The sequence below is a fragment of the Anolis sagrei genome, chromosome 2, assembly GCF_037176765.1.
Source record: "Anolis sagrei isolate rAnoSag1 chromosome 2, rAnoSag1.mat, whole genome shotgun sequence".
Lineage (NCBI taxonomy): Eukaryota > Metazoa > Chordata > Lepidosauria > Squamata > Dactyloidae > Anolis > Anolis sagrei.
Genome location: NC_090022.1, coordinates 78,101,463 through 78,122,080, shown reverse-complemented (window position 1 = coordinate 78,122,080; position 20,618 = coordinate 78,101,463). Strand labels below are relative to the sequence as shown.

Here is a 20,618-nt window from a genome sequence, read left to right as displayed (position 1 = left end):
ACAAAAGGTAAAACTGCAGGTTTTCCCTGTCCACATAATCTGAATCATCTGTGGACAAGTCATAGTTGTGAGAAGTGTGCCTGTTTAAACAACTGTATTTCCAACAGAATGGGGGCCTGTCAAAATCTTTCTGAAAAATACCTTAACACTCTTCATTCCAGGCTCATCCAGAATAGCTCTGAGCAATTGAAACAGCTGCTGAGCATGGGCCTGTTACTCATTGTAAGTACATGTGTCCTGTTAGTATCCCTAAACTCAAAGAACCATCTCTAGGAGTCTCTCTGAGGGAGAGTGCTGCCAAAGCTCGCATGGGCAAGATCTATGGCCCTCCAACAGTTCTAGCAGTCTCGGACAACATAGCCAGTGGTAATGGATGCCGGAGTTGCAGTGCAACAACCTCTGGCAACAAATCCTCTCTTAGCTATTGGGTAACACATATTTTTGTGAGAAGGCATATGCCTCAAAAAGAACTACAGTGTTCTGCCCAGAATTCATAAAAGTTTGGACTACAGATTTCAGAATCCCCCAGCCAGCATGGCTACTGCCCATGCTGGGTGAGAGATTCTAGGAGTTGTGGTCCAGAAATTATTCCTGAAAAGTAAGTTGTCTAAACTTTGGTTCTCCTTTGCAAGGAGCAATGAGATATAGCCAAGTGGGAACTATATCCCTATATCTCACACCTCAATGGTGACTATGGCATATACCAAACATAGATACTGATACTTGCAGTGATATATTTGTCTATCCCAGGGTCCTGTGGACGTGACTGAACCCAGCCAGGAGAACATGTTGCTTGGTGTCATTGCAGGACTGGCTGGGTGTGTGCTTCTCCTTTTCCTCATCATAATCTTGACAGTAATTGGCATGAAGAAAAGGTACAAAAGCCTCATTTGCCTTTCTCCAAATTTGTTAAGTTTTATTTTGAAAGAAATTTTACATACCTTCTCCAGTACTCCTCTCTTTCTATTAATTCTTGCAAACTCTCCAGAGCTGAATGTTGCTAACTTCTGAAAAAACATCATGTACATAGCAGCCACTACTGTACAAGGAAGTCCGCTTGCAGCATGCTTCCAACTCAGTGGCATTCTCATAGGAAGATAGCACTTTCTCTGGTGTATTCTGCATCATTCTTGTACCCAGCCCCACTTTTTTTCTTTGATTTTTGCAGTTATACAAGGAAGATGAAAGCACTCAAATCTCTGAAGGTGGCTTCCACATTCTCAGCAAGTCCTATGCAGCAGGGGCCTGCTATCCCTGGTACCAACCAGTACAACAAAGAAGGGTATGATTTGGGAAGTAGGCAGGGAGGAACAATTGTCATCCAGAAATTAGGGAGTGGGGAGGTTTCTATTGTATTGCCCTGTGAAGGACTGGGTGGCTTTTGTGGCCTCTTCCAACTCTGATTCTTGGAGCAAGGTGAAGCAGATGCTCACCTGCTTTGCATGGCTGACTTTGTCAAAAAACTATCTGTTCAACTGTTTCTGTGCTGGACTTCTGGGGTAATGGAAGTTCACATGGCAGCTAGAACCTACAGTATCTCAGTACATATTAATATCCATTGACAGAGTTGTATTAAGTTAGCACAACATAATTCATAACTGAGTACCACTATACTGCAGCAAATGAGAAATAGTAGATGCCATTCATTGCACAATGAGCAATGCACGTTTCCACACTATGTTAGGGGCTTTATTGTGCATCTGAAATGGTTTTGGATGCTGAAACCGACTTCTGCTAATATCAACATTATCCAAAAAAATTAATCCATATGCGTAGTACAATTATTTTGACACATATCCCCAGTAGGATTCTGGCCACCGTCTTGAGGCAAATCTGGAAATGGTTGGAGATAGCAGGAGTGGAGACACTGGGAAATAACAATAAAGAAAGGCAGTTGAGAGGATATGGTCCAGATCCCATGGAGTATTTGGACTTTTACTTTGATTGTAGGGGAGCACAGTTTAACATTTCCTCGATACTCCAAGTTCCCCTATATGTGGGAGAGCAAACTAATGTAGATTACCTTTGCTAAAGGTGACCCATAACAGTCAGAGGGCAGTTGCTGCAAACAGTACACTGTGTTACAAATGACTACAAAAGAGACATAGGTCCCACATCTGTGGCATTCAGTAAAACACTATGGTGTTAGAGTCCTCAGATATTGAGTGATGCCATTCTGTGGTACAATATGGATTGGTGGATTGGATATGTTGTATTCAAGACTCTCAACTGTGGGTTGTTATTTTGCAGGGCTAATCCTGTTCTTGGTTTCACCTTGGACCCGACAATGGACCTGGCCTTTGAGGAAAACCCCAGCTTCGAAGTGGCCAGGTACAGCTATGCGTTCCACCTTTCAGCTTCTCTCCCGCAAAGATCTCATTAAACTAAAGTAATTGGTTTTCTTTCCAGAGACTGTATCTCATATGCAGTATTTCCAGCCTCTGGGATGTTACATCCACATAGTGGTTGTGAGAATGGGTTGCTAAATAACTGAATTTTCCACTCACCCATTGCAATATTTACAATTTTGAGGGCAGAGGGAGATAAAATGTGGCTATGGCTCCCCAAAACTAGTTTTCTGGAATTCAGCCCCTGCAGATTCCCCCTTTTCTGTCCAAAGCTGTGGTGGTGGTGGTGGTGGTGAAGAGAATGTTTCCAGAAACACTCTCACTACACCGCCTAATGTACAAATGGCTTATTTCAAATCCAAAAATGCACTCCTGGGTTCTTTCATGGCCATCAGTGTGGCTCACTGTCCTCTGGGCTTGACCCAGTTGCCCACCCCTGCGGCAGAACAATGGCCCCTTGCAACAAGTCCCTTCTCAACAGTCTTGGTTGCTGCAAGGAGGGGCAGCAAGAACCCCCTCATCAGCTGAGCGGCTTTCTCTTTTTCCAGCCTGAACTCTCTGGACGAGAACATGGTTGATGCTTCTGAGAGTGATCCAGCCACACCTGCAGTGAAGGTGAGAAGATCTCCACCTGCCACTAATCCATTGCCAATCCTCCCGGCCATTGTGCATTCCTGCCACTTGATTATTATCATATAACAGTACTGATAGCAGTCCCAGATCTGTTGTTGTACATGATATGATATCAGGCCCAGGTAGCACCTGGATGGGTATCCCCAAGGATACAGTTGCTATAGGCTATCCTTCAGTGTTAGGTGATGGCAAGCCATTTTAAGCAGTCTATGCATAGGAAAACACAATGAAATTCATGGAGTTATATTATATTGACAGGTGACATGATGGTAAATGCATACACATAGTAATAGTAGTATTCGACCTTAACTTACAGGTCTTTGATAGACAAGATGTGACAGTTTCCTCTCCTGAAAACTGACAGGCATGTTGAGATGGCTCTTTTCCTGGGTATGCATTCATGTCATGAGATTTCCTGCCATGCTGTGAAGTAGATAGAAACAGGAGGAAACTGTAGTGGGGAGCTACTGCTAATGGCTGCAGCTGTTAGCAGATAGTCAGGCAAAGTCAAGATACGTGTAGCACTAAATATTCAGTTGCATTGCTGGGGAAGAAACAGAGAGTATAATTTCCTCACATGGGGTGGCAGTGAAAGTTTGATCATGACATTGATGTGCATGAGTGAGTCATGCCCTTATTTGTGTAAGGCCTTTGTTGCTTTTCATGAATAACAGTAAGAAGGATGTAAGCTTTACTCTTCAAACTTGTCTCTTAGGGCTCTTCCACACAGCACTATAACCCAGAATATCAAGGCAGAAAATCCCACATTATCTGAGTGTGAACTCAGATAACTCAGTTCAAAGCAGATATTGTGGAATTTTCAGCCTTGATATTCTGGGTTATTGGGTTGTGTGGAAGGGCCCTTAGGCCCCTTCTACACTGCCAAATCAAATCCAGATTATATGCTTTGAACTGGATTATAAAGCATTGTAGACTAAGGGCCCTTCCACACAGCCATATAACCCAGAATATCAAGGCAGGACACCCCACCATATTTGCTTTGAACTGCATCAACAGCCTTGCTCTGGACATACACATTCAAGACCATGACATCCTTGATTTAGTCTATCCATCTGGAATGTGTTTTTTTCTTCCCTATTGCCTATATTATTGCCTTTTCAGATTTACTATACCATGATTTATTTATCATAATCCTCAGTCATAGTAAAGTAAAGGTAAAAGTTTCCCCTTGACATGAAGTCCAGTTGAGTCCGAGTCTGGAGGGTGGTGGTCATCTCCATTTCTAAGCCAAAGAGTTGACATTGTCTGTAGACGCCTCCTAGGTGACGTGGCTGGCATGACTGCATGGAGTGATGTTACTTTCCTGCCAAAGCGGTATCTATTGATCTACTCACATTTGCACTCTTGAACTGCTAGGTTGGCAGAAGCTGGGGCTAACAGCAGGAGCTCACCCCGACCCATGGATTTGAACTGCTAATCTTCTGGTCAGCAAGTTCTGCAGCTTTGCAGTTTAACCCACTGTGCCACCACACAATCGTACAATCATAGTACAATACGATATAATCTGATTTCAGAGATCCAGGAATATATGTACAATATACATGGATGTTTGTGAGATCATGCTCCTTACATCATGAAGTGCCTGCAATCTACTTAAATAATAAATAAAATAAAACTTTTATTTATATACTGCCCTATCTCCCCCAGGGGACTCAGAGTGGTTTCCACATATGCAAAATAATACAAAAAACATACAATATAAAACAAAAACATAGACATAAACAGTTAACACAACATATACATTAAAATCAATTTAAAACCAGTTCCGCTCTCTTCTTCATGCAAGATAAGCTGCCAGGGGCAAAGATTTCAATAAGGGGCCTGGACTATTTGGAATGGGCTGGGCCAAGGCTAGTGCAAGGAGAAGGGGAAAATGGGGCTGGCTGAATGCTACAGTGCAAAGATCGGTCTCAGCAATGGCCCTACTAGGGGACCGGGACCACTCAATTCCAGGGCCAATTAAAGGACTATAAAAAAATGTCTGGGCCAGAAGAAAAGGTGCCCTCAGATGACAGGGAACTAGGGAATGGATGGGGTACAAGACCAAGTCCTAACTGTTGGACCAAGGGCTTGAAACTTGAGACTAGTCATTATCAAAGACCTGATGAAACCACCAAGTCTTCAAGTTCTTACGGAAGGAGGTGAGGGATGGGGCCAGCCTTAATGTCATTCAATAATAAATCTGTTAGTCTTAAAGGAGTCATGCACCCCCTTGTTGCTTTGTAGCAAGAGACTAACACAATTACCCCTTCAAAAATGCTCTAAGTATTCATTCAGTACGGTGTTTTTCTCTCTTCTCTTCCAGCAGCCCAAAGAAAATGCTCAATGGCAAGCAAATGACAGAGAGGAGCTTTTAAAAGCCGCCTTAGAAAGCCACAAAGAAGCCAAGCCAAAGCCAGAAAATCTCAACGGCATAGACAACAAGGCAATCCTGGACACTACAGATGTGTGACTGTTAGTTGTTTCTTCCTGGCAGAGGAGGAAACAGCAGCTTCACAGTAGTACTTTGCAACTTTGCCCTGGAGATGGCGTTTCGGTAGCACTTACCATAAATAAAAATAAACTGGCAGAGAATATTTTTTTAAAAAACCATCTGATTTGTGGTTGTCTTATGTCTCAGATTTGCATCCTATGGAACAACAGACTTGCCAGGTGAAAAATTATGGTACAAACATGGAAGTTACCCATATGTACCGAGCTGCTTGTTGTTGTTGTTGTTGTTTGCCGTCGTCGTCATCATCATCATCGTCATCGTCATCGTCATCGTCCTCATCATCATCATCATGTGCCTAAAAGTCATTTCTGAGTTATGGTTACCCTAACAAGAAACTATCACAGGTTTTCTAATTAATAGTGACAGCAAAATGTTGTGACCGTGTTTTCCAAAGGTAGAGTGCAAGATACCACCTCCCAGTGGATAGAGAGTGGAATGGGGTTTCAGAATAAAGCTATGGTACTATCTGCTGAATATGGAGTCTGAATGGTGCAGTTCAACACTATTCACTGCCAAATACAAGGCCTCATATCCTTTGTAGTACTCTGCATTAATGGTTGCCAGACCACGCTTTCGGCTCCCTTTGTGTGGAATTCCAGGGATCCAAGAATGAGTTGTTGCTTTAATCTGAGACAACAGAGCCCAGATGGCCCTCTCTTGGGTGTGCTTTGTGTGTTCCTGTATGGCAGGAGGTTGAATGAGATGCCCCTTGTAGGCTCTTTTAACTCTAGGATTTTGACTTTTTCTTTTTCTGGGATGGAGTGGGTGACTATGAGAGGCTAGGCCAAGAGAAATTATAGGGTTTCACCCTTTGTGATGCATACACTCTTGAAATTAACCGACTTTCCTATTGCCTTGAAGCCCAATTTTCCCAATATCCTCAGTAAAGAGGACCTCTTTTGAGCCAGTACCAGGCAATCTCCCCTTGTTCCTTTCAAACCTTTGATGAAACCAAGGAAAACCCTTATAAGCTGAAGAATGTTAGAGGTGTTTACATTTGATTGATTTTTGGAGAAAATTTTATTATCCAACAGCCAGGTTTACAAGTTTATAGACTAAGGATATAAAGAAGGAAAGAAAAACAAAACCAAAAGGCAAGGTTACTGTTAACAACTCGTCATTGCTTGGTACTATAGATCCATATGGCACATGAACACCATACTGAGAACAGCACACAAGGCAGGGTGTGGGGATGGGAAGGGTACTCCGCAGTTCTGTAGGTTTCTCCAGTAAGTAAAATGGTATTTGGCACTAGTTATGCCCCCTGCAATCTTGTATGCCAGTGATGCTATCAATTGTTGGGAGATTTGGGAATAGAAATCTACACATTATGTTTTCTTTGTCCCACTCTTCCCATATGTATGTTTGGAGATATCTCCTGCAACCTAATTCTACATAGCAAGACAAGGCCCACGGAGAAGGAAACTGTTTATGGATACAAGTTGTTAGTATGCTCAACAAACTGTACAGGACTTAACTCTTGATGGAGAGGCAGTCTCCCTCACTTTCTATCTTACACAAATGGAAGATTATTAGGCCTTGCAAACAACACAATGCATTTAGATGTAATAGACACTCATAAATCCATGTTTTCGGCAATAAATACCTTGCTTCAGCATCTGCACAGGTTTAATTATTGCTGGAGTACATCTACACTGTAGAATGAATGCAGTTTGACACAACTTTAATTGTCATGGCTCTTTGGTGAGGCACCAGCACTCTGCCATAGAAGACTAAAGACATTGTAAAACTGGAACTCTCAGGATTCCATAGCACTGAGCCATGACAGTTCAAGTGGTGACAAACTGCATTAATTCAGGTGTGTAGATGCATTCTATGCTGAGAAACCTGTAGTGAGATACAGCACTAGCTAGCTAAGCAGAACTTTTGACAATTCAGTGCCAGTGAAAAGCACATCCTTGGTGAGTAGATAGATGAATCCTACCTCTGCTGTTAGTTTCAGACCGATGCCTTCTATGCTGTATAATATGGGTGCACACAAGTCTTTACGACAGCCAGGTATCCATGGATTCTACATCCACAGATTCAATCAACTACAGCATGAACATATTTAGGAAAAACATCCAAAAAGACAACTTTTGATTTTGTCTTATATCAAACACTACACTGAGGTGCAGGAATACCCTACTATGTCCTCCCATTATTTCACAGATCTTCAGGCTCTTGTTTTATTTGCCATTTTAAATTCTATTTTGCTGCAGTTACTAAGGATTTGCTCAGATTCACCAATGTTCCTTCTTTCTCCCAAGATCTGGGCTTGGTACTGTTAACCTTATCAATGCTACTCAGGGCCAATCCAACTTTTGTGGCAAGCCCTCTGCAGTTGAAGGGGATAGATTAGTTTTAGAAACCCTTCCTTGTCATCATCAAAATTGCCTAGTGCACCAGCCAGCTAATCCAAATCACAATACCAACAAGCAGATTACTTTACACAGCCACGCACCACCATAATCTGCCATAAATTGTGTATATCCCAGAGGGCTACTACTGAATCCACTGACAGTATTACTTGTGCTTTCCAACAGGAAAGTAACCTTCAGATCAAAGGAAGGCTCTTCTGCCTCTCTTGGTAGGATTAGTATGTGATAAGAGGTACTGGGCTTTGGTCCATCTGAGATCCTTCTAAGAAAGAGAGAGATTCTTCAAGTTCATTTGCTCCCCTCACAAGCATTGCAGAGACAGCTGGAGATGCACCTGCTAAATGGTGTCCATCTTCCCAATTCTCAAAGGGATGAAGTCTCTGTCTCCTTTTGGAATAAAGCCCACATCACCAAGCATAATGGACTTTGCTCAGTGTTCCAAGTAGGATTGCTAATCTGTTTTCCTTTTCTGGCAGATTTTTACAACAAGAGGAAATTCAGCCAGCCACCCTATTACTCCTTCTCATGTGATTGGCAAGCTGGGAAACACTACACCTGCTCTATTTCTTCTTTTGAGCAACTGGAAAAACAGGCTGGCAACCATAAATTCATATAAAGCCAGGAGGAACCATAAACTAAAATGTGTGGTAAAAAATTAAGATGATACTATAAACAGCAGAGATGTCAAGGGCTATGCGTGTCAATTTTTGGCACTCTAATAGTCAAAAGTTTGGAAATGTTACCTTTTTTGTGCTACAGTTGCACAATCTCTCAGATGGCATGGCCAGTGCTATTGGTAGACTGTGGGAATGTAGCACATAAAAGCAACATTTCTAAGATCAGCATGATGTTCCTCAACTGGAAGCACCTTCAATAAAAGGATAATAGATGCAACTACTCTGGATTAAGAAAACAAAGAGTTTGGTATTGAAAAAAGGTCTTTAACCATTATCTCCTCTCCTTCAACTAATTTGTTCCATTCCCCCCCCCCCCCCCCCCCCCGTACTTGGCTATTTAGAGGAAAGCCACAAATTGCCAAACCCCCAATGCATAAAATATTGGGGGGGGGGTCGAGAGGTGGGAGGAAAAGAAAGAGCATTTTCAAGACACTTTCATAAAAACAAGAACTTGAGTCAGAATAAACACAACAGAGAAAACTGTGTTTTTTTAAAAAAGGCCCCATATTACAACACATATGACTAAAATATCCCAGCCCACCCAGACCCTCTGAGAAAAAAAGGACATAAAAACTAGCCATATTTCCAATGGCAATGGACCTTCATGCTCTCAAGGCAGGGGGGGAACACTGCAAAGAGGGAAACACACACCCGCATGCCCACAAACAAGGGCATGCCTTGAGCCACAAACTCACATACAAGATATTTCCAAACTACTAGTTTCTCAGGCAAGTTGCTTGTCATGTGGCACCAGCCTTGTGACCTAGGATTCAAGATGCTACCTCTGAAACTCGGCAAAACTCCCAGTCTGATTGAGTCTTGCACTTCTGGTCCACCGCTGACAAACCTGCAGAAGTCAACATTGTATGGATTTACAGACTGCCAATACTGTTCAGAATAATGGCAGGGCTCTGTGTACTTGCTGAAATGATGCTTCTGAATACTATTACTCAGGATACTATTACTATTACTTACTATTACTGTTTAATTTTGAGTTGATTCAACTAAATGAACCATTCTAGAACTCATAAATGAGATTCCTGTAGTGTGTGGGATGCCGCTGTCAAGACGGCCAGAAAACTTGTGAACCTAAAGTGTTACATGAGGGCAAAAATTGGAGGTTACCTATTAGAATTTCATGAACCAGTACTCCACTGTACCTCTTCATTAGTCAGGATGGCCAGCTATAATGAGATGTGGAATTCAACTATACATGGCACATCACAGGTCAACTAGCCATGGCAGAGGCTGTTCTGTGTATTTATTGTGTGCCAGAAACAAGTGTACCAACAGCATTTTGACTTGGAGCTGGAACTGGGTGGAGTAGAGCTAGGAGTGGTGCAGCTCTCCACATGTGGGTGGACTACATATCCCAACAAAAAGAGCCTGGAAAGCTAGTTGCTGGGAATAATGCTCTACTTGGAGAATCTGCATTTTGCAGAGGGGTTAGACTTGATGGCCTTTGGGACCCCTTCCAACTCCATGATTCTGGCTACTCAAGATACACAATGGTGAGAACAACAGCTGAAGGCTGTACCATCCCCACTCCTAGCTGACAGCTTAGCTTGTCAGATCACAATCTAAAGGCATTGACTGTTGCATTTTCAAACTATACAGACTCTCTCCAGAAATACTGCAGATATCCACAGATAAAGCTTTATGTTTCCCATGTATTCCTTCACAGCAATAAAAGATAGGGACTTTCAAGTTCTTTAAATATCTTAGAAACTCCACACTCGGGACTACATTTCATGGAAAACGTATCAGGTACAGAATTGCAATTCTGACACTGTTCCACTAAAGCTTGGCTCCTGAGCCTTAAAGCAATAACCTGGCAGAAGTGTAGCTATGTAATCCTGTTGCAGCAAAGTCGGCACAGCTTTTGGAACATAGTGTGACATGCATTTTGTAGGTAAGTCTTTATCTCCAGAAGTCGGCTTCAGCACAGAAAAGCTCAAGTTCCATATTCTCCAGTACAACATGACTTATGGCCAAGAAAGAATGACCAAATTGCAGACTAAACTTGTGTGAAATCATGGCAGTATGAGACAGTGACGGTCACTAAGTCAGACAGATTTAAAACCAACTAAGATAAATTCATGAAGGGCAAGTCTATGGCAAATGAAGATCTCCATGCTGGAAGGCAGCATAACAGTGAAGATCAGTTGGCATGGAGATAACATGAGACAAGATGACAGCCTTTTCATTCTGCCTGCCAGCTCACTAGAAGAATTTGTCTGGTTCAGAGGTCAGAAAAGTGATTTTTGGACTACAATTCCCAGAATCCCCAAGTCAACATTGTTACTATTTTGAGAGTTTCATTCAAAAGCAATAACTCTTCTGACCCCTGATTCACCTATTGAGCAGAAAAAAACCATGCTTGACTAATTTGGATTTTTGCCTTACCCAGTGTGACTGTTGATGCATTCAGTGGTGCTAAAGGGTTATCAGCTACTTTTGGACAGAAAGGGGAATTTGACTGCTGACTGCAGTGACTGCTGTTGTTTCTTCCCTGGGTCCGTTATATACACACTGGTAGCTTGAAAAACCTGACACCGACCTATTACAGAACCCAATCAGCATGCTTACCATAATTTTTGTTTACACATATTTGACAGTGTTTTATGCCAAATCCAGAAAATCTCAACCAAATCTTGAGGTTGACAGTGCCTACGTAAAGAGAAAGGAAGAGGCTCCCTGATCTAGCCTTGGGAACTCAGGGTCTTTGGCAATTTTAGAATGAAGTCAATGGCTGCTGATGTCTACATCTCAAGAGCTATTTGGGCCAATACAATTGGGTGTTATTAATTTAACTGTTTCAGTTTTATATTCAGTTAAACTTGTTTTGAGCAGCATTTTGATGGGAAAGGCCTTCTTCAAGGCTTCTAAAGAAAAAAAGTAGGAGGGATCTTGTGGCATGAGTACAGACAGCTGCAGACTAGCTGTTTCATTCTTCTTCATAAGCAGATATACTAGAAGCTGTAGTCCATACAGATTGGGAGGGCTGCAGGTGGTTTATGGGACTTGAAAGTTGCACCCACATGAGAAAAAGGGGGTTAGCAGTGCTGTGTCTGGATTAAGCCCAAGACATAACTGAGGAACATGCTACCCATGAGCTGGAATTAGAGCAAGAGCTGGTTTTACCACAGGAAGTCAATGAAGGAAACCAGGACAGTGGCTTTCAAATTCATGATTTGTGATGCTGTATATTATTTTGTATATCTAGACATTTCAGTATATGTTGATTCCAAAAAATTGGGCTGAAATATTCAGAGGTCAATGTTAGTACTGTACTTTAACTCTAATAAAAAGAGCTCCATCTTTCTCTTGAGTAGACTGGCAAAAAGTGAGAGATGAAAAGACATGCCAAGCCCTTCTACTTTCTCTGCTATGGCACCACTTCAGGCTTTTGAGTGTCTTTGGGGCTTTTCATGAAAGGGGCAATGAGAAAATGAATGGGGGTTCAATTCTTCTTTTATGTTATCCTGGAAAGAACTAAGCTCTTACCTTTCGTCACTCCACACAGAAAAGCGGTGGGTTCCTTTTTCTGATAACAATTATTACTTTACCTTAAATTTTATGAAAAGAGAACCATTTCCTTCTCTGAGTAGAGTTGCAAAGGGCTTTTTAAATGTTTAGGCAGGTAAATAATGGTCACAGTGACTGGCCCTCCAAGGCAGCATTCTTTTTCCCCCCTCTGCTTAGAATGACCCTAAATGTATCCACAGGTCACATCAAAATCCATAATTTTATCCCCCCAAACCTGTATGTGAGTATATACAGTAGCAGAATTATCCACTGTGTTTTTTAAAATGAAATGGGTCTAGAAACTGGTAAGGAAGTAATTTCTTTTGCCATTGTGTTTTTATGAATGATGGAAAAGCCACACAATATTAAAGAAATATACTTCCACGCCAGAGTAATTAAAAACTAGAGGAGGCTTTGTTGCTGCTGCTGTTTCTGGTAAAAGAATCTTAATCACTGGGAACTGGGGCAAATGTATTCTTCTAAAGGTGAAGATGTTAAAAGTGGGACATTTCTTTTGTATGCAATAAGATGCAGAAAATATTGTAGGCGATGATAGCTCAGAATTTTGGTTTCACGCTACAACGCTCCAGATTCAATTCTTAAAATACAATGATAAAAACAGATGTGATAGTCACTAATGGCAAAGTGTGTGTCCAGCTGTGTGTTTAAACATACTCTGTCGTGCATCAAGGCACTTGCCACATGAGCTGGAACCATTGTTCACAGGTAGGGCTCAGATTTCAGCAATTCTGGCCTGGGGAGACACGCCATGTGTGTGATTAAATGGGCCAATTCATGTGGTAAGCGGATTTATCTGTGACAGACCTCATGCAAGCAAATATTTAACCTGCAGTATCCATCACATTTGCTCCAGTCCTTATGCAGTTAGGTTTTGTAACAAAGATCCTATAGAGTAGATTTTTGATATGTTTCCAACATAGATAGTATATACATTAACTCATCACAAAGTACTGAAAACGTTTTCATACCAAATATGCCTTTTAAACAGAAATTGGCTAAAGGATGGCACATTCTACTCCCTGGCAGTTTCCATGGCCTCCCTTCAATGTCTTAGGTTCCTTATCACAGTCACTGAGGATTGCGACCTTTATGGTATTCAGTAAATGACAAATATTGTCTGTGAGAGGACCATGCCAGCAGTACATACAAGCCTACAGGTGCTCTCCAGCTTATAGCAAACACATGGGTACCTGGCATGTTGTGATGTAAATTTGGCATTGTAAAAACATGTCTGAGCAGGCAATGCAGCACCAAAAGGTGTGAGTCTTGCCTTCTCAGACATTCATGTTTCTCACAGGAACAAACATGTCTGGCAGAACTCTGCAAAGATTTGTTTGTATCATCCTTGGGTTCTTCAGGAGATGTTAACTCATCTTCTAAAATGCAGTTAACAGATGTGGCAGAAAACTTACAGTTTTGAGATACGAGAGACTGAGAAATACAGATGGAGATGGTCCCACATATTGCCTGAGAAACTACTTCACATTTGTGTTCCCCTCCCTACAGCTGCTATAAAACCCAAGAAGTTGCAAAGGACCTGCTTCATTCTACAGCTGGGCCCCCTCGGGAGCAGCAGCGGGGTCGCCGCACATTCTGTAGGAGTGACCTGAACACACTGGGCTGCCTCTTGATCTCTGCCTTCTGTGGGGCCCCTTTGATGGAGCTGGAGCGGGTGCTCTGAGGAGTCATCACTACCTGCCGGCCATGCTCTTCAATCTGCTTCTCCAGGTGCTTCTGGATAGCCATGCCCAACACCTCCACCTCCATGGAGGCACCATACACTTCCCATGTCATCCCCTTCTCATCCCAGCTGACTTCCTTCACAGGCTCAGGTGTCTCCTCCTGTGCCCCTTTCACATGCACCTCAGGATAGGAGGCTTGGGGAGATTTGGTAATAGGGGTCATGGGCCCAGTGGCCACTGACCTAGTCTCCACTGGGATGGATACCTGCATCTCCACATCTTTCTTGGCAGGTTTCTGTTCTGGGCCGGGGCTCATCAAAGAAGGGGCCCCCAAACCCCTGCCATGGAAAGTGAAGGCTGCAGATCCATCGGGCGGGTTGATGGGGCTGATGGCAACTGACACCAAAGACACGCGGTTGCCAGCTTGGGTCCCAGCATCATGCTGGGAAGGAGTGACCTCTATTAAGCAGGATTTGACAAGAGGCTCTTCATGTCTTGTCTCTACAGCTGTTGTGTGTTCCTTACGTGTAGCCGTGCAGCCTGCTTCTGGTCTCTGCTGTTCCTGAGCTTGGTTTTGACCCTTGGCATCATCAGGTGCTGCTTCTCTGAGCCTTTCTGGCTCCTTGGTAGCTTTATCTGGAGTTGCTTGCAACTCACCTGGGGTTAGGTCCTGGGTTTGGACATCACAAGGAATGATAGCAATGGGGACCCCCAAAGCTATACCGGAGTCCCTACCTGTCTTACTATCCAGAGCCACAGATTTTATTTCCCCACTCTGACCCAACTGGTGACTTTCTGTAACTGGCTTGTTTGACTCTCCTGGTGTGCCTTCAGTTTCAAAGGGTTCTGTAACAGATTCCTTGGTAGTTCCCAATACCAAAGGATCTCTGTGTCCTTCGCTGAAAGGTCCTGCTGTTCCACAGATGTCATGGCTGGAGTTAGGTAAATCTCCCGAGGAGTCATGAAGCTGTCCTTGGCATGTGTTTTTCAGACATGCACGAAGTGCTGGACTTTCCTTAGAATGTCCTGTTCCTGCTGTGAAGCTATCTGTCTCATCTTTGTCCTTGCTTGATTCAACAAATCCAACATGCTTCGAGGAGGATGGAGTGCTGGCTGAGTCCTTATGGTCTTCCTTGAGGCTGGATTCTGGCAGGGGATGTCTGCACGCCTCCCCAGTCACAGGACTTACTTTTGTTTCCAAAGGGCTGCATGTATTGGCTGGGTTACCAGGAGGTTCTGTCAGGCTCAATCCCTGCTGGTTGTTGTGGCACAACTCATGGCTGGCTGATTGTTCTCCTTCCACTCCCAATGGGGTTCCACCAGGACTTATGTCTTTAAGAACTATGGTATCTGTGGTGGCGTGTTGATCATCAGAAGGCTTCAGGTTTGCAGCTGGAGACTTATCCTTTTGATATGGGTTGTCCACCATGGTGTTGTCTTGGCTGCTCTCTTTGGTGGAGAGATCATGTATACAGCAGTTCCTCATGGCAAGATGCCCTCCGTCACACTGGAGGTTCTGGAGGCACCTGTCTTTCTGTGGACTACAGTGTGAGCTGGGCTGATGAGCATCTTCTGAAACAACCTCTTGCTTCAAGAACTGCAATGTCTCTGGTTCCTTAGCACTGCCCATGTCTAGATGGGACTTCTGCCATACTACTCCATGCGCCTCTCTTGGAGGACTCTAAATAGAGACAGAAAGGGTGGGGGAGAAAAAGTGGTAAGTCATACCTGTGCTTGATATTACATGGAAAAAACAGTAATGCAAATCTATCTGCATTTGAGGCCTCCCAGGTCTGTGCCTCCACAGTCCTACCAGAGTGCATTCAACACATTTGCAGACTTTGAAGAAAATCCAAGTGTAAGAGGAGAGAAGTGTTTAGTGCAGGCCCAATGCATTCTGAGTAATTTCTTTCTACAGGCATACTTCTGTAGCAATGATGCATAAGTGATTTCTACAGTTTGCAGTCCTGCCACCCAAGCACTGAATGTAATAGCTGAAGTGGAGCGTGGCATCATCAAAAGTTACTCTAACTCAGTCTCCATATTTGCAGATAAATGCTTGGAGAACATGTTGCCATTTTAAAAATCCAGAAATTAGAAGGTAGTTGGGCAGTGCTTTCTATTGGTTAAATCATGGAACATGGAATTACCCCTCTCTGCCATAGCCTATGGTCACTGTTTTCTGTCCAGAGATTTTACCTGTCATCATTCTCTGTATCCCTCCCTCCCTCCTGCCATCTTTTAATCCTGTTCTTTGTAACTACTGTTGTCCACACCCCTTTCTTCCTCCCTCCCTCCCTCCTTTGCTTTCTTATTCTTTGTAACTACATAATTGTGTCCAGGCAGGACATAGTGTTTATTTAAAACAAGTAACAGAAAAACCTATTTGAAACACGTTAAGCATTCCTTATCCAAAATTCCTAAACACTCCAAAATCCGAAATTGTCCACAAGGGTGGCTGTGATAATAACAACTTTACTTTCTGGTGGTTTCCTGTACACACAGTTTGTAACAGTGCAAAGTTATTAAGATGACCTGTAGGTTATGTATATAAGTTTCACATGAAACATAACCGAATTTTGTGTTTAGACCTGGATATTATTTCCTGAATATCTCATTATGTACATATCAACAAATACAGGATTTCAAAATAAAAACAAAACAACATTTCTAGTCGCAAGCATTTCAGAGGGCCTGCAAAATATGGTGGGAATGCATCCCATTGAAAATCGAGAGTGTTCTGTGGGGGAAATGATTTTGGGGGAAAAGATGTTCATCTGGCTTTTAAACATGCCATAACATGCCTTCTGGACTGCAGTAAAAACCCCAAAACAAAACACAAACAAAAACAAAACCAAGTTATGGGGTAGAAATATTATGGGATAATTTTTGTTTTTCTATTTTAGTGCCTGTATTATTATTTTATTTCAAATTTGATGGTTTAAGTTACATTTTTGAAAATGTAATAAAAATTAATTAGAAAAAAATCCCCACCCCCAATGGGGAACTTCATGTGACCCATGGGCTAAACATTATCCAAACCTGGTCTTACATAACAGCCATATTTACCTGAATGGTACATGAAATGTGCTGCACATTTAGAATAACTTCTAAAAGCGGTATCAACTTGATCGATTAGGTAACTGGGAGATCTGGAAAACCAGTGCTGAAGTTGAGGCAGGAAGTCCATATAAGCGCAAGAAGTTCTGGTATCTGCCCAAGTGTACCATAATTTAAAGAATCTGATTTATTTGAAATTGGGCCTGTGAATGAACAAACAGAGCCTGGCTGGTAGTTCCAGTGTCCAAAGCAAACAGCATACCCTTGACTGCATATCTGGCTGCTACAATAAACTCTCATAAAATTTGCACACACAAGCTGGCAACACAGTTTGTCAGCGTGTCTTTTGGTGCCAAATGCTGTGACGACAGAGAAAAAGCATTTGGTCTGGAGGTGGTGTGTTAGCAATGAACGGATAGCAGAAATCCCACTGTAACACCATATCAAACTCACAGCATGTTTGCATGTGACAATGACACAAACTCTTTACGAATACTTTTTATATTTGTTCAAAGCCATAGGCTGGGGCAATGAGGAGAGAAAGAGACACAACAACTAGACTATATAAATATACCACATTAAATGTATTATTTCCTTTATGTTGCAATTTATATTGTTATAAATCTATTATTATAAAATTGCAGTGCACATCACAAAACAATTCTCACCTGGTAGAACCAAAATTAGTTTTTTAAAAAAATCTACTTAAGAAGATAGATAAAAAAACCTGGTGGCTTGTCTATGCCATCAAAATAATGCATCCATTCTAGATAGGAAAAGTTCTTAGAGCTAACTAGCTTCACTGAGCTATTTTCTAAGGAAAGGAAAAGGAAAAATAATAAAAGTAGCTACATCTACTACATCTTGCCTGGACAATGGCAAGATGCCTCCTCACTCTTGAGAAGACAAAGGAAGAAGAGGACAGGCCAATATTGTGAACTCTGACAACATGGCTTCGCCAGGGCAGTAAAAATACCTTTAAAGAGGAAGTTATGTTTTCCCTAAAGAAATCACATTGCTAAGTATTCAATGGGGGAGGAGACAGTGGCATGCAAAGATGAGTAAGACAACCCCGCTTCTAAGCCCCTTCTTAAGATAAGCTTGCTATAGGAAATCGGGGAAGGAATACCTCACTCTAATCTATCTAAGCTAACTGCTCATTGAGAGCTGGAGACTTGAGCAGTCAGGGATGAAACCCAACAAAGACTCTCAATATTGAACACATCTGGCCAAAGAGGAGATGAGACATGCATTTTATAAGGCAACAATGCCCATTCCAAAGCCTTTTCAGATTAATAAAAGAGGAATAACCTCACAATCTCATAGAGCAGGTTGAAAGCAAACCTGCAAGCTGGATGCATCTAATAATTGAGCATCAACTGCAAAGTGTTAGCATTTCAGGATGAAGTAAGGAGTAATGTAGGTAGGATTGGTGTACTGTTTACAAGAAAGATGGTTCCCTGACCATGTTGCCCCCTGATAGATATCAATATTTTCTTATTCATCAGACAAGGGCAACTTCTCATTTTCGACCAATTTCCCACTACCCAGAATCTTTTGCAGGTCTGTACTACTATTCAGAATTTTCCACCATTGACAGCATCTGCAGACATTTGCAATAGTGCAGAAGGTCACTGGAGTTCCTCCTGTACCACAAAGCCACAGGAAAACTGCAAGGAAAGATGGAACAGATATACAACACCATCTGATTTGTAGTGCTTGGAGTTTCCCCATATTGAGATATCCTGAATCTAAAGATGAATCCTGCACTATAGTCATTGAATTTAATCTTATTTAATCAGAAAACAACCCCCCAATTTGGCTACAGGAATATAGATGCCATCTCTGGATCTAAGTACGCCAATACAACTATTCTAAGGGAAAAAAAACTACCTAACAAAAAGGAAAATCAATGTAATTGTAATAATAATGATTTTCAAGAAGGAGGTTGCAAACTCCCAGAGTAGCAATAACACAGCTAAGAAATGGTTACTCACAGAAGACATGGGAGGGAAGAGACATTATGGCCCAACTGTTTCTCAATGTGTTTATTACACTCCACTGGTTCAGGTTACTTATTATATGGACTGATGTACTAATTTCCATCTGAAGATACACTATCCTGAGTTTTCTTTTTATACGGAATTTTATCATTTTATTATGTTATGTTTTATGGTTTTTTCACTGTTTGCTGTTGTAATTTTATGTTGTTATTGTTTTTATGCTTATGTATTGTTTATTTTATGTGCGGCACTCTGGAGTGCTTTCGTAAGAAATCCCGAGTCCCTTCAGGGAGATGGTGGTGGGCTATAAATAAAATTTACTATTTATTATTATTATTATTATTATTATTATTACTACTACTACTACTGTGGAATAACTTATGGCACATCTATGCAGTCGGAAAACATGCTTTTAAAAAAAACTTTAACTGCTCAGCTGCTCGGTTTTGCTTGCCCTTTTGTGTTTGAAGTAGTACTGAGGCCAGAGCAGTCTTAGGGTGCACCTACATTGTAGAATTAATGCAGTTTGGTACTGCTTTAACTCCCATGGCTTATTGCTATGGAATCCTGTTGTAGTTTTCTGAGGCACCATCACTCTGTGCAGAGGCTAAAGACCTTGTAAAATCACAGGTCCCATGATTCCATGCCATTGAACCAAGGAAGTTAGTGATGTCAAACTGCATTCATTCTACAGTGTAGACCAGGAGTGGGCAAATTTCAGACTTCCAGCTGGTAGGCTGTTAGGAATTGTGGGAGTTGATAGTAAATGACTAGGAATGGAGAGAGGAAGTGAATTCAAACAAACTTTAGGAGGAGATTGAAGATCAGTGTTTTGAACATAAAAGGTCCCACGTTCAATCTCTCACAGCTCTGATTTAAAATGATAAGGAACGCCCATTGTGTGGAAATTGGACCTCTCTACTCATGGTGAGGGAGATTATCACTTTTCTTTCCACCATACTACCATCCATCTTATTTATATAGATCCGTAATCTATTGCAGATAATTTCTGGGAGACAGGAGCAGGGGATTAAGAAATCAGCCCCGGGGCCTTTCCAGACAGGTCCTACATACTGGGATCTGATCCCAGGATTTCTGCTTTAACCTGGATTATGTGAGTCCCCACTGCAAGATAATTTGGGATAAACAGAAAACCTGGGATTAGATCCTGGGATATAGGACCTGTCTGGGAGGGCCCTCAGTCAGATCACCTAAATTTAGATAAAGCCTGGATCAAACTTAAATTCTAAAAAGGAATTCACTTTGACTGAAACCATGCACACTAGGGTGAACAAACTTGCATTGGGTTAGTTATGGTGTTTTTTCTGACCTCAATGACCTCAATGAGAAGTCATAGAATGCAAGGCATAAAATGTCCAATGCAAAACTGGGTGTTCCTTTTAAACACTCACAACCAGGAAAACCAGGCAGAATTACGTTGAACAAGCATATACTCATATTATGGGATGTTTCCTAACCTCAAAGGGCTGAAATCTCAGAGAACTGTGGTGCTTCTTTGAAGCTTGAAGTAGGGAGACCCACCTCAAGCAAGAACGGCACCAACCCTTGCATTTCGCCATCTGCCTAGCTATCACAAAAATGGTTTCGCTCCTTTGCATCTAGATTGCTTTGTTATCTGGCTATATGGCTTTTATCAGTTGCTGGTCCCATTTACCCAAATTCACTTCATGCCAGTTTCCTACAGAACAGTTTCCTGCCTCCTCCCCATGATATCACAAGGATCTGTCTTTTTGTCTCACGTTTTGGCCC

General features: G+C 42.0%; 2 protein-coding genes across 5 annotated transcripts in view; one reads left to right on the top strand and one right to left on the bottom strand.

Moving 5' to 3' along the window:
- Window positions 1-5,594, top strand: part of CDHR2 (cadherin related family member 2) — a 51,157-nt gene extending 45,563 nt beyond the window's left edge. Inside the window, exons 28-33 of one of the 2 annotated variants that reach the window (XM_060765601.2) lie at window positions 162-222; window positions 751-875; window positions 1,169-1,282; window positions 2,251-2,331; window positions 2,897-2,963; window positions 5,311-5,594. In XM_060765601.2, the coding sequence (XP_060621584.2) occupies window positions 162-222; window positions 751-875; window positions 1,169-1,282; window positions 2,251-2,331; window positions 2,897-2,963; window positions 5,311-5,454 (592 nt within the window). In that variant the 3' untranslated portion in view covers window positions 5,455-5,594. Of the gene's footprint in view, window positions 1-161; window positions 223-750; window positions 876-1,168; window positions 1,283-2,250; window positions 2,332-2,896; window positions 2,964-5,307 lie in introns of both variants that reach the window. The other variant, XM_060765600.2, reaches the window with a different exon arrangement.
- An 898-nt stretch (window positions 5,595-6,492) lies between these two features.
- Window positions 6,493-20,618, bottom strand: part of GPRIN1 (G protein regulated inducer of neurite outgrowth 1) — a 43,495-nt gene continuing 29,369 nt past the window's right edge. For all 3 annotated transcript variants that reach the window (XM_060765603.2, XM_060765605.2, XM_060765604.2), the window contains exon 2: window positions 6,493-15,466. In XM_060765603.2, coding sequence (XP_060621586.2) covers window positions 13,646-15,466 — 1,821 coding nt within the window. In that variant the 3' untranslated portion in view covers window positions 6,493-13,645. The remainder of the gene's footprint in view (window positions 15,467-20,618) is intronic.